The sequence below is a fragment of the Lepus europaeus genome, chromosome 16 (assembly GCF_033115175.1).
Source record: "Lepus europaeus isolate LE1 chromosome 16, mLepTim1.pri, whole genome shotgun sequence".
In the NCBI taxonomy this organism is placed as follows: Eukaryota; Metazoa; Chordata; class Mammalia; order Lagomorpha; family Leporidae; genus Lepus; species Lepus europaeus.
The window spans coordinates 72,709,004-72,723,709 of NC_084842.1; the positions used below are offsets into that span (position 1 = coordinate 72,709,004).

Sequence of the window (14,706 nt, forward strand, 5' to 3'; positions counted from 1 at the left end):
ATAGCAGCCATTTGTTGCTCTGCACAGCAGGCTCTTTTGACAAAAGAAAATAGGCAGCAATAAAAAAGCTATAGTCTGAATTACATTCTGCACAGAGCTGCACTGCTGCGAGTTTGTGCAAGTGTGTTAACAATGCTCTGAACTGCCTCTTGTCAGCCTTCAGCCTGCAATGGCCATCTGTCCTCACATAAATCTGTCAAAACCTGCTAAGTTCAAGAGAGAGCATGGAATATACCTTGCACTGCCAACACCAAAATGTACACATTCCCCAGAAAATCAACACACAGGACATAATCCAGAGGTTATGGGAAGCATCAGCACTGTTGATTTAGGCTTGTGGCATGAAATTGAGAGTCCAGCGATTAGTGGGGAGATGAGCAAAGGTAGTGGCATTAACGAATTGAGTATTGACTTCTGTCCTCCCGCAGGGGGAAAAGTTCTGGGTAGAGGGGTGAGGTTAGATAAATCCGACTGTTTCTGGGACAGGAAGGGGTTACCCGGCCCATCAGCAGCTCTGAGAAGTGTGACACTGTGCCAAAAGAAAAAGAAAATGCTCCTTGCACTTTTGTTTCATTTTGCTTTGGGTCTCAACTATGTCTGGAAATAGATTTTCAATTAAGCACTTGATGATAGGAAGTCTTGTCATCCGTGAGATTTCTCAGTCTTAGGCTAATATATTCTCCGATTAAGGGCGTTTTGGTAAAGAGTAAAAAGTTCAGGGAATTATCTAAATTATTTTCTCCTCCCTTCCCACTCACTAATCCTAAAACAGCTTCTATCGAATAAGCACTTATTATTTATCTGTTTCAAAAAATGGGGCTAGCAGAAATTAACAGCCCTGCTAATTCACTCACAGGACATATTTGCCTATTTCTGAGTGTCTCCATAAACTTTAACCAAATCTTCAAGAAAACAGACTTTGTTCAAGTTTTGAAACAACTGTCTCTTTGTTATAATGAACTGTGTAGTTCTTAGAAGCTAGGTCCTGGAAACACCAGCATCAGTTGTATCCAGCACATAGTAGGTATTCAGGGAATGGCTGCTTAATGGCCCTGGGCCGTCTAACATGTGAAGGAGCTAAAAGGTTTTGCTTTTAATGCTTAGAAAGCACCAAGGTGTCCACACTCCCAAGAGCAACTTGAGAATCAGTTATTTAAGTGATAATGAGCTTAGGTACTAGGACAAGGGTTTCAAATTTTCAAGACTAAAAAGAATTTCTATATTTAAAAATCCCTAGATAGCTGAGCTATTTTTAGAACTGGTCTCTCTTTAATAGTGGCCTAATTTGGCGTTTCTGAAGTTTGACGTTTCTTTTTATAATCCAGAACGTCAGTCAAAGGATGTATACCTGGCAGTATGAGGCAGCATGCCATGGAGACGTGCTTGGGCCATGGTTCTCCATGTGTGGTCTGTGAGCCCTCTCGTTAAAAATGTTTAACACACTTCCTGAGTGACCCTTAGGTTCCTGAAATGTGAGACTCACTACTATCTAGAAAAATTACAATGAGCTGAAAAAAATTTGTTGCCACAAAGAAAATCAAGTGACATCCTACACAAAGCTTATAATCCACTTGGGAAGACAAGATATAATTCACAGTCAAAAAGAAATAAGGAGATACTGTAATATTTGATAACTATCAAGGGAGCAAGCCTGACAGTAAATTATTAGTGAAGTAAAAATTACCCTAAATCGGAGTCATCATGAAAGGATTCATGGAGTGATATTTTAGGATGTTGAATGTCATTTCCTCCAATTCAAAGATATGTCATTTGGTATATTGGACTAGTATTTATGCAGCAAAGAGAAATTACTCCTCATTATATCTGTTAGCTTCCATGAGAAATATTTGAGAACCTGCCATGCCGTTACTGGGAATTATCTTTAAATTTCTTGTGGTAGTCATTACAAGTAATGTGTGGTTGAAATCAGTATGTCTCTTGATGCAGAGGACAATGCAAAAGGTAAACACAGGAAGTAAAAAAAAAAAAAAAAAAAAAAAGAAATAGAAGAAAGCCTTGGCCATACAGGAATTTCTTAGACTGAGTAAAACACACAGTCTATGCAAGAGGCAGATGTTGCTTTCAGTATCGCAGATCACCGCCTTGTGGCCCCAGCAGAGCCTTGGGGTGGGCACCCAAGGGCGGCTGCTAACAGAAAGGAGTCCCTTTGAGCTTCAGGGGCAGTGTGAGGGAAGAGCGGTCTCTATGATTTTGTGTTTGCATTGCCAGCTTTTCTGAACTTTTCTGGGGTGGAATTCCAAAGTCAGACCACTTGGCATTTTGGACTCTTACTTCCCTCACTAGGGAGAATTAGCCAGGAATAGTAAAGATTGCCAAGTACTGGTGCAAAGTTTTCCTTTTCGTGAACGCCTTCATTGCTTTCATCGGTTTATTGTAAAGAAGGAGAATGAGGCAGCAACTTCCTGTTCCTATCAAAATTCCACATGGCTTTCCGTGACCTACTTGGTTGTTGATAGATTTTTTTTTTTTTTTTCCAGCAAGGGAGGATGTCCTCTTGAAACCTGCAGTTGCCTTAAGTCTAACCCCAGGCTTGTTTGCATACTTGTTCTTTTTGCTGAATAGCATCACCTAACCTCCTATATAGGAAGTGTATTGTAAACTAAAATGTTCCCTGGTAAGCATAAAGTCATTTGAACTCTAGCCTGCCCTCCCTCAAAATTCTCTGGACTCTGGAGGTGTTTCACAATGATTCTTCCATGTGAACAGAGGAGTAGGATCTGCCCAGGGTTGAAACAGAAGAAAGGAACTACTATGCTTTCCAGACTCCCTCACCATGCTGCTCATGGAATTGTCTACCCCTCTGGAGAAAAGCAGGAAGGGCAACAAATGATGAATAGTTCCCTTTCTTCCTTTATTATTTATTTATTTAATTAGTTAGTTGCTTCAGCTTGGATTGGTTTCAGTGCCTCCCTCTCAGAACCCTCAGTGATGCTGTGTTCTAAATAAAATACTCCACTGGTGCTGCAGTATTTAGTGTTTCTGTTCACTTAGGTTTCTGGTGCAGAACCGTATTTTAGACAGAATGTATTAGTTATGCTTACAAGAATGTATTATACCTACATTAGCCATGGTTTACTAAGTTAATGAACTGTGGAGGCAAAGAATCATTGCCATCAAGTGGTGGTGTTGCTTTGCTTCCCTGCGTTCATCCGTTGTCTTTTACTGAACTTGCTTTGAAGTTGCCTATATCGAGCCCACTGTGATCCACATTTGCTGCCATCCCATGTTGTTGTTGTTGTTGTTGTTGTAGTTTTTAATTGCTTAATTCCTTGGTTACAAAGGTAGATCTCCACCACTGAACAAAGAAACCCCAAGCCACTTCATTCCCTGCAATTTTATTTGCAAAAAAATGCCACCAAGGCTATTTTGTGATTTCTGAGTCAGACTTGCCGTAAGTTTCTCCGTCAGGCAACCTACCCAATACCCTTGAAGACACGAGCTTTGGTTCTGCCTGGTGCTGTGGAGCCAATGTTACCACGTCCGTGTTTTCTGGGGAGCAGGATTTGTTAGCACTGGTGTTTGAAATACTAAATATCATGGCTCTCTCTGCAGCCTGGCTGGGTAGATCCATCTTGTCCTGGTGACAGCGGCTTAGGGGAAAGAGTCCGTTTTTCAGGTCTTGTCATGAATTGAGTGTCCTCCTCCTTCTCTCAGTTTTAACCCTTTTCTGTAATCTTGGAAATGTTGAGAAATGTGACTTTGCATGGAAACACATTATACCTGTATCTGTTTTCTCTTTCTATATCCTGTATTTTAATTTTAATTTAATTTTTTTTTTTTTATGTTTTGCTTAGGCCTAACTCCACCCACGACTCCTCCTCATAAAACCAACCAAGATAACCCTTTTAGGGCTTCTCCAAAGCCAAAGCCCTCTTGTAAGACCGTGGTGCCACCACCATCAAAGAAGGCCCGGTGCAGTGAGACTTCTTGTACCCAAGGCAGTAACTCCGCCAAGAAGGGGCCCGAGCAATCTGAGTTGTACGCACAACTCAGCAAGTCCTCGGTGCTCGGCAGTGGGCCCGAGGAGAGGAAGCCTAAGAGGCCCAGCCTGCGGCTGTTTGGTGATCATGACTATTGTCAGTCAATTAATTCCAAAACGGAAATACTCGTTAATATATCACAGGAGCTCCAAGACTCCAGGCAACTAGACTATAAAGATGCCTCCTCTGATTGGCAGGAGCCGATCTGCTCTTCCCCAGATTCAGACCAGTGCTACCTGAGAGAGACGTTGGAGGCCAGCAAGCAGGTCTCTCCTTGCAGCACCAGAAAACAGCTCCAAGACCAGGAAATCCGAGCCGAGCTGAACAAGCACTTCGGTCATCCCAGTCAAGCTGTTTTTGACGACGAAGCAGACAAGACCAGTGAACTGAGGGACAGTGATTTCAGTAATGAACAATTCTCCAAACTACCTATGTTTATAAATTCAGGACTAGCCATGGATGGCCTGTTTGATGACAGCGAAGATGAAAGTGACAAACTGAGCTACCCTTGGGATGGCACGCAATCCTATTCATTGTTTGATGTGTCGCCGTCCTGCTCTTCTTTTAACTCTCCGTGTAGAGATTCCGTGTCACCACCCAAATCCTTATTTTCTCAAAGACCCCAAAGGATGCGTTCTCGTTCAAGGTCCTTTTCTCGGCACAGGTCGTGTTCCCGATCACCATATTCCAGGTCAAGATCAAGGTCCCCAGGCAGTAGATCCTCTTCAAGGTAAACCTTGTGAAAACTCATCCAGTTGCATACGGTGTTCCCAGGAAGTCCAAACAAGTACTCAAAATCCACAAGCAGCCCAAGCCCTCACCACTGCATCCCCAGTGCTGCCGGAACTCTTGAGAATGTTGTAACACATATTCCTCCCTGTGTTCTCTTAAATCTGTCAGCCCAGAGCACAGTGCCTTCAGCCAGTGAGATCAGAGAGAGCAATTTGTAAGAAACTCACTTGTCTAACTTTTCCCATTACCTGGAGAGCTGCCCTGGGCCGCTATAGTTGAGATCCACGCAAGATAAAGCTGACAGTATCCCAGACCTGGTGCTCAGTGTTAACATCAATAAGAGACAGGGAGAGAGAACACATCACTCCCAAGCCTCTGAGCTGACTAGCTGATCACACACTGTTACTGGGAAATCACCCCGATAGCCAGGGAGGAAAACCCAGTTTACATAATCTCAGGTTCCAGAAGGTGCTTCGGCAGTGCCAAAAGACTTGGGTTCAGTGGCAGTTGCAAATGCCACTTTCATTTTTCTCCTCTCTCCCAGATCCTGCTACTACTACGAGTCAAGCCACTACAGACACCGCACACACCGAACTTCCCCCTTGTATGTGAGATCACGTTCAAGATCACCCTACAGCCGTAGGCCCAGGTAATGAGGCATGTCGTTTCGCGCCGGCTCCCTTTATTCCCTCCTTTAGATGACAAAATGTTATGTAAAGCCCTTCCCTCCTCCCCAAATTATGATTCATTTTGCTCTTGCAAATTGAGGTGGTTGACTTAATGATGAAGTTATGTTTCCCAGGTATGACAGCTACGAGGAATATCAGAACGAAAGGCTGAAGAGGGAAGAATACCGCAAAGAGTATGAGAAGCGGGAATCGGAAAGGGCCAAGCAAAGGGAGAGACAGAGGCAGAAGGCAATTGTAAGCAGCTGGGAGCTAACTTTTGTTTCAAAGGAGGGTTTCTTTTGGCTTTTTTTTCCCCCATGTGCTTTTTTTCAGAATAAAAATGTGTTAGATTGGAAAACACACTAAAGCTCAATCTGTTAGCATAGGCAGTATTTTGGTTATAAAAGAATCAATGAGTTCTGGATCTCTCTTAGCAAAGATTCTTGACCAACAAAATGTTAAATCAGTATATTTGTCATTCATAGTTTTCTTTGGAAGTTCGTTACTGTCTTCAACTTTGGTTGTGAAAAATGGAGAGTAGAGATTTATTTGAGAAGATACTGATTCTATTTGATCAGAGGGTGAACTTTTTTGCCTATTCCCTTTGCTTCTTCTTCTACATAGTCAATGAGGTAGTGCAGTTTGGTTTTGGTGTTCTTCTTTTTGGCAATTTTCGATTGTTCTTAAGAAACCTGAGTTCAACATGGACTTCATAGACTTAAAGGAGGCAGCAAAGGAAGATTTGCTAAGCAAGTCATCTTTTCTTTTTGATGATGGTCCGCACCTACTGGGGTTGTTGACACATATACTTTCTTCTGAATCAATTTCCGTAAACCATATGGGTCTTAGTACCACTTACTACAGGGCTTTAAATTCCCTTGCTGTATAGACAGTGCTGACTGTTCTCTGTAAACATCTAGATTATGCTAAACGCATTTGTTCTCTGGAAACCAATACTCTCTCAGCAGCTGCTTGTGAATGGATTGACATTTCCCCTGCTCCCTACTATTGCTTGTCAACCTAGACCTTGGATAGCAAAACCAAGGCGCTCCAATTGTCAGCATCCAGTACATGTCCATGGCAGACATTCCTAATCGATCATGGAACTCTTCCCCACTGAGCCTCTGCAGAGCTCTAGGGTCTTTCTCCAACATGGTGCTCCAGGGAGCCATGGCTAATCAATCAGATGTGGCGTTGTTTTTGTTCATTGCAGCTGCCACCTGTCTGTGCTCGCTGCTAGGAGAGAGTTCAGTGAGGATCAGCTTTTGACGTATCTTGCATATAAGCTAAGCAAGGATTGCAGAAATGATTTTCCACTGCAAAGGTTAGATTCTTATGGTACCTTTAAGAAAACTCACATCAACAAAATTTTGAAAAACCTATGTAAAAAAGCTGACTAATGGAATCAAAATCAAGCATTAGCCAACAGTTACCAGCTGGAGGAAAAAGGTTAAATGAGAGGTTTGTTAATCGCAGGCACTCAAGGAGAAAGAAGTGAGAAGTAATTGAATGCTTGGGCTAAAGTTCTGGGGTGTTTGCTGCCATTTAACTTGAAATCTGCTTAAGACAGAATCAAAGGCCTTGTGCAAATTACAACACTTTTCCTCATTTTTCTCAACTTCCAAATGAGCTGTGATATTAAGATTTGCCAGAGTATCATTAGTTAACACTCACAAAGACTAATGAAAATGAAAAATTCAATTTTTCTAATATCATTGTATTTAATTAATGGTCTATTCAATAATGATAATAACTCACATTTATATAGTGCCATATAGTTTACAAAGCTTTTAATATGGCACATTATGGTTAATCATTATAAAGTAGAATCATATTGGGCAAGCATATAGAAAAATAGTGATTTTGGTGTTTGCAAATTTTATAAAAGTTTCTGTGTTTTTTCCCCAAAATGGGACATTAAAGAGAGATTAATAGTTCCATCATATATATTTGCTCATTTGAACAAAACACAGCACAACCAACACCAGGTTAATCTTTTAATTAAAAACACATAGAAAAATGATACATGTTTATTTTGTGCCTTCCAAACATAATTTGGTATCAATGGCTGGAATAAAAAAATGGGGGGGGGGGGGAGTCATTATTGCCTAGTTTGGCTCTTTCCAAATAGCCTAAATAGTGATGCTGAATCTAAAGGAGTCAACAATTCTGTGGAGGGGCCAGCATTGTGGCATCTCGGATTAAGCTGCCGCCTGCAGCGCTGGCATCCCTTCTGGGCACCTCTCTGAGACCTGGCTGATCCACTTCTGATCCATCTCCCTGCAAATGACCTAGAAAAGCAGTGAAATATGGCCAAATCCTTGGGCCCCCACCACCCATAGGAGATTTCGATGAAGCTCCTGGCTCCTGGCTTTGCAGCCATTTGTGGGGTGAACCAGTGTCTTTCTATCTCTCTCCTTCTCTCTCTGTAACTCTGCCTTCCAAATAAATAAATAAATCTTTAAAAAATTCTCTTGAGGTCATCAGCCAATGCAGTAGATACCACTCTGCTTGCCCCTGTGTCTTGAATGTTGAATCTATGACAGTCTTTATTGATTCTCTTAAATTTGAGTCATATTTAATCACTATACATTAGCCATACTCTTGAGAGGATTTGGGCTTTGAGATTCATTTTTGTTTTGTTACTGAAAATCAGATTTAGAAAAACATAGGACACAGGTTATTTACTTACACAATAACCTGCAGTTAAAAGATTTAGGACTTACTGCTGAACTTGTTCCTACCTGGACAATCATATGCTATTTCCATTTAATGTAAGTGAAAACTCAAAACTGCTTCTGGAAAACACATTTTCTAGGTGTTAGCAAGATATGAACCCCAAATTGATAGAGTTTCAGGTCCAGCAGATAAAGATATACAAGTAGCCAATAGAGTATCAAAAGTGCTGTTGGAAAGGGTGTGTGTATGGTGCCATTGTAGTGTGTGCATGGATACTCAGAGCTGGGAATGCAGGAGAGCATCCCCAGGGAGAGTAGGCAAAAGTCTCTACACTTGCAGTTTCTAGTATGGTGGTCATAAGCCATTCTGACTAGGCAGAATCAGGATGTACTGTGTGATTGTATTTTGAAAACTTAATACAAAAATAAAAAAAGTATATTATTAGTATTTCTATATCAACCACATGTTGGTATCATAATACATAGATAGGTTAAGCTAAATAAAATGTTACCACTAGATTTTCAGGGTGTTTTGCTTTTTTTAAAATGTGGCTCTTTGATTTAAAATTCCATATATTGCATTGCATTTTAATGAGACATTGCTGTTCTAGGCAGAGGTTACAGTGCATATAAAGTGTTAAGAAAAGAATATGGTATTCTGTGAAACTTTGGTGATTTAGCTAGAACCCTGGGTCGGTCCCAGGAAGGATAAGAAGAAATCGAGAGAGCTCAGTGGAGGGCAGATCCAGAAGGGTCTTGTAACGCATGCTAAAGATTTGGAAATCTATCTTGAAGACATCATGGAATTATTTAGTGAATTTACCCACAGGAAGATTTTCTGATTGATTTCTTATTGAGCATGTTCTGCTGTCCTGTGCCATTGCATCTGCAAAATATGTTTTTATGGACTTAAGCACAAAAATACATGCAATGATTTTGACTCATTTGGCTAAATTAGCTTCAATAGCCCTTTATGAAACAGCTGAAGGAGCTAGAACAGCCCTCCCAAGTTGGTTGGGTACATGATTTCCATTCAATTTTCGAGGTATTCTTAAACTGATGAGTGAGCAGCAATTTACATTTGGACCATCTTAGGTGAATGTCCAGTTATCCATTACAGAGAGCAAACATATACTCAGTGCACCAGCAAAACAGAGGCTCCCAAAAGAAATGAAAAAACATTTTGTAGTTGATGTTTCAAAAAATTAGATTAATTTTTATCTTTGACTTTTAGGCTATATGGTATTGTTTTGAGTTTCATAAGAAGAAGTGGTTTAGGAAGCCTATAAACTTTTCATTGTGTTTGCCTATAAAATTCTGAATCCAGTGCAATGTGAATGCATCAAGTCAGAGCATTAGTAATCAGCACTTGCTAAAACAGAATCGTATGCTGAGGCTAAATGTTGCTGTTGCTTTGGTGGCTACTTTCTTCAAATTCCCACTGAGACTTTTTTTTTTCTTTTTTTCCGAAAAACTGGTCCACTCTGTCTTTCACAGTCTCCTAAACTTGAAAGAATTGAGGCCATCTTGGGAATCTGCACGCCAGAATTTAGCACTTAATGACTCAGTCTCTCTGCTCAGATTTCTTGTGGAGTTCTAAATCCAGCTCCAATTACAATCTGTAAAGTGCCCTGCCAGAAAACATGATAATGGGGTGTGAATTTAAAAGACACATCTAGACATTATGATGTGGCTCCGCGCCGAATAAAACCAAACCCAGATGTGCATAGACACTAACTGTGCCTTTCCACAGATCTTCTCCATTGGTCAGTATGCAACTCAGGAACCAGGAATAGGATATTGTCTCTGTCATTATAAACTTCCAAATGAAAAGTAGTTGTGTACTTTTCCCCTTACAGTTTTTATAGAAAATAAAAAAAAAATTCTTCAAGCCTTTATAAAGAGGTATTTCTTATGGGTTAGTGTATGTTGTAGTGTGACTTGAGGTTTAGTATTTAGAAATTTTCAGTTTTATGGCAAGATAAGCCAATCGTAGAAATCTACTGTATGATATAGTCCCTACAGTTGATAATAGAGTAGTGTGTGTTTTCAATTGTGTAAGAAGATACATCTTATGTTAAATATTCTTATATACATTTGCATGCATACAGATACACAGGAAAACAAAAATACCCACAAAGGAATACAAAGAAATTTTGGAGATGACCTATACCTTGAGTACCTTTGTTAGGGTGAAGGTAACACAGGTATATACATAGGTCTGGGTTCATTATAATATGTATATTAAATATGAGCTCTTTTGGTATACCCATTATACTTCAATAAAGCTTTTTTAAAGCAGTTATACATACTCTCAGTCCAATGGTACTCATATTTTCTGGGGTACTTATCTCTTTACTTACATCTTAGCTCTTTGGTGAACTAACCTGGACTTATTCACATTAGCCTTAGATGCTAAAACAGGAATATTCCTAGGTACTACTTGAATGAGTCACTTTGGAAAATCAGATGCTGTAATTTTGTTCTTCCCCTAAGAACACTAAGAGCAGGCTCATGAATGCCTTCTGAATCAGATGGGTTTAATTGTTATTAAAAGCAAACAGGAAAGAATCTGTTTTTTTTTTTTTTTTTTTTTTTTTAGAATTTTTCAGTTTTCAGCATTTGTTTCTGTACACCTGCATCTTTTAATGGCCATCCACCTACTCTTGCCTTTTCTTTGAGGACCTCGGTACATCGTTCTCTCATCCTGGTATTTGTACAATCTTAGGAATTTTTTAGGACATCAGGTTGCAGCTAATCTGAAATGAACACAAATCTTTCACTGCCAAGGTTGATATGAGCTTTGCTTAGCATAGCAGGAGACAATTTAACGTATTCTGACTTGGAAATGTAGAATAAAAAGTCCAGGAAATAGAAAGTGTGAAGGGACTTTGGAAAGTTCATAGAAGGTCGGGCATTTGGCAAGGTGCTTAAGCTGCTGGTTAGAACAACCACATCTCTCATCAGAGTGCCTGGCTTCACTTCCCAGCTCCAGCTCCTGAAGCCAGCTTCTTGCTAATGCAGATTCTGGGAGATCATGGTGATGGCTCCAGTATTTGGGTTCCTGCCGCCCACATGGGAGCCCTGAATTGAGTTTCCATCTCCTAGCTTTGGCCCACCAGTTGCTATTGGCATCTGGGGAATGAATCAATGGATGAGAGCATGCTCTCTCTCTCTCTCTGTCTCTCTTTCTCTCTTTTTCTCTGTGTGTTCATGTGTGTATGTGTGTGTTTGTGTGTTTGCTTCTCAACTAACTAAATCTTTTTAAAAATTTTGTGGGGAAATGATGGAGTTGAAAGATAATGCAAGTTTTCATGTACACAAGTCTCTTCCTTGTCCACACCTAGCATCACAGGGTACTTCAGTTAGGTAACCTATAAGAAAGCACCAACAGAGTAGTAGTTAACATGTATTAGGGCATTTTCATATCTTTATTGCTGCTTTCTGTCAAACTCCTCTTACCAGTAGCTTATTATTTCTTGAAAATGATCATTGTTTGTTATCTGAGGCTATCTGGGAGGCCCTATACTCTTTTTGATAAAGATTTTGGTAATGCAAAGTCAGTTAATTCAGGCAGTATTTTTCTTTCTTTATCCCCTGTGTTTTGGTATAATGAGGATTTACCATAGCTGTTAATGCAGCATAAATCTTCAATTTTATTATCCTTCCCATCAGCAAACTAGCTTTTGTGAAAATTGAAGCTAAAAGTTATTTGATAAATGTTCCCTCCTCCTCAGTGGTGAAAACTGGTCTGAAAACCATTTTTCAAGGGACTTTTTCCAAAGGTTTAGAGTTCCTCCAAGCCTTTAAGATGTTGGAAATGTTATTAAGCATTTTGATTTCTTTTCCTTTCATCCCCTGTTTAGAAATTAATGTCTGGAAAAATTGGCTGCAAATGTTAAGGTTTTTTAAAGATATGAAATCTATTCATCTGTCTAATGTAACTGCAGCGTGTTACAAAGAATCAGGTCTTTGCTAGAATTTTGGCCAATCTTGGAAAGATTTTTGTCTTTGCTTTCTAGACCTTTGAATGCCTTTTATTTTTATTTTGAGCATTAGGAAAACCAAGCACTTCGATGATTTTTTCAAATGAGGATTTCAAAATATATTCAGTCTGTGATCTTTGTGAGGCACAAAGGCATGGTCTTATTCCTGTGTTTCATAAAAACAGCTGATAAACAAAAATGTGAGTTAAGTAGTTATAGAGCAGCCCTCTGATTCTCTGTTTCTTCCATCTAGGTTGTATTTTCTTTTACTGAAGAACATATCAGTATCCATTCTAAGAGGTCCTCTGGCTTATCTTTTTGTGGGGTTATTGCTGCATACAACTTTGTATAAAGCTGCAATTCAGAAACTGTCCCAATATGTCTGCATATGGGTATACATATGGTGGATTTTAGCTTTAACTTCAGATTTCTTGAATACATAGGCTGTGTGTATTCCCATAATGGTAGCTGAGCAATTTCTTTGTGATGGCTCAATTTCTTTCTCTCTCTTCTGCATTTCCCTTTCCTTTCTCACTCTACAGTAGTAACTTTCCTAAAAGGCTCATTAAAAAAGAAATCCATAACACCCATGCAAGCAGGCGCCAGGAAGTTAAAGTTTAGATAACAGTCCCATCACATTTGGCTGTTTGGCTAAAGCTGGCTTCGTAAATAGAATGGAATGTGGTGCTATGACTCCCTTGCTGAAGTGTGCAGCACTGCCCCCGGGGGAGCCTCAGGGTCCATTTCCATCTACTGACTGCCACAATGGGCTGGAGGCTCTGGATCAACACAATTACAACCTTCAACTGAGATATACAATCTACATGGAAGTGAATGAGGCAGCCTGTTCCATAGCTGGCTTTCATCTGGTCACTTTCTCAGCCTCAATAGCTATTGTCTTTTGCCAGCTGTTTTAATGGAGTTCCCACCTCTGGTTATGAATGAATACCTTGCAAATATATAGCTACCCTATATTTTTAACACTTAAATCTGTCAAAACCAAAGCATGGTAATAAACCATTGAGAATTTACTCCACTGGGCTACTGGGGCAAGGTTTTTGTATGATAAAGCATCAAAACCAACTTTGATTCTTTGTTGGAGAGTTTCACTAAGGTGTATACTCAGGCATCTTAGGTATAATAAAGGATACAGAGTAAGGGTAAAAATGACTTACTGAGTGATTTTACAAAAAAATTTCATTGTGGTTCTCTTATGCTTCAATTAAAGTAGTGGTGGTAGGCATTTGGCACAGCAGCTAAGACACAACTTGGGATGGCCACATCTCATGTCAGATGTGTTTGAGTCCTTGTTCTGCTCCCAACATCAGCTTCCTCCTAATGTGCAGCCTGGGAGGCAGTGGGTAATGTCTCAGGTATTTGTTCTCTGCCACCCGTGTGGTATACCTGGATTGAGTTTCCTGCTCCAGGCTTTAGCTTAGCCTAGCCAACTCTGGCTGTTGTGGGCATTTGAGGAGTGAACAGTAGGTGTGAGATTTCCTTTCTTTTTCTCTCCCTCTCTCTCTCTCTCTCTCTCTCTCTCTCTAATCTTTATATCTCTCTCTACCTCTCTCTCTCCTTGCCTTTTCTATAAATAAATAATTAAAAAATAAATAAAATAAAGTAGTGACTGGAAAGAGTATGATCTCTACTTTCATAAAACTTTCATTGTAGTAGGGAGTCAGATATGGAACAATTAATAAATTATTATTTAATTACAATTGAAACTAGAACTTCAGAGGTGAAATTGTTTTCTATAAGAGGCACTAATGGAAAGTATGAGCTTATCTCAAGTCCCAGGAAAGAACTGATTATTGAGTTTAATGTAGTTCTAGACAGTGAGTGTATGTGACGGAGCATGACAGGGACAGTGAGGGAAGGATGTTCCTGGTGGCAAAGAAACAGATTGGTCAAAGACGTTGGGAAGAAAGGAACACAGTATATAGCAAAGAATAATAGAAACTCATTGTAGCTGGAAAACAGTGTCCAGTAAAGAATGGGATGAAAACTAAAGCCCATGATGAAGAAAGGTCTAGACTATGCAAGGCCTTGTAGACCTGTTTAATGACATAGGTCTTTTGCTGGGAGTTAAGAGAATCCATTGAAATGTTTTTCATGGTGATCAGCATGATTGGATTCCTCTTTCCTTAGTGAAGACTGTTCTGATGGTGGTAAAAGAATAGACTGGAGGAAAGTAAAGCTGAACACAGAGATCTGAGGTAATAGGCTGTTGTATTAGTTCAGAAACAGAAGCTGGCAGGTTAGGAGAGATGCAATAAAGGAGAAAGACTAAACTGTATGTAAGAGATGCAATGCAACACGATTTAATGTGCAGTTGCATAAGTGGAGGGAAGCATGTAGGAGGAGCTCTGGATGACACTCAGCTTTTTGTCATGAATGACTTGATTGGATGGTGTTCTCCTTGCTTGTACAAGAGCACTGTAAAAGGACCAGCTAGGGGAAGGGTGAAGCAGAAGAGGTTTGAGTAGGGATAGTCTAGCCTGAGATGCTGAGAGGACAGCCAGCCTGAGATGTCACGGCAATAGTTGGTTATCTGAGTTTGAAGCTCAGAGCCACATGCATTTCTGGTGAAAATAGAGATGCAAGCATTGCATATGGGAAAATAAGACTGGACACAGGTGAT

At 40.0% G+C, this 14,706-nt stretch overlaps 1 protein-coding gene across 4 annotated transcripts in view; it reads left to right on the forward strand.

The window, feature by feature from the left end:
• PPARGC1A (PPARG coactivator 1 alpha) overlaps window positions 1-14,706 on the forward strand; it is a 118,720-nt gene that overhangs the window by 93,040 nt on the left and 10,974 nt on the right. For all 4 annotated transcript variants that reach the window (XM_062213097.1, XM_062213099.1, XM_062213096.1 and 1 more), the window contains 3 exons: window positions 3,816-4,731; window positions 5,278-5,382; window positions 5,536-5,656. In XM_062213097.1, coding sequence (XP_062069081.1) covers window positions 3,816-4,731; window positions 5,278-5,382; window positions 5,536-5,656 — 1,142 coding nt within the window. The remainder of the gene's footprint in view (window positions 1-3,815; window positions 4,732-5,277; window positions 5,383-5,535; window positions 5,657-14,706) is intronic.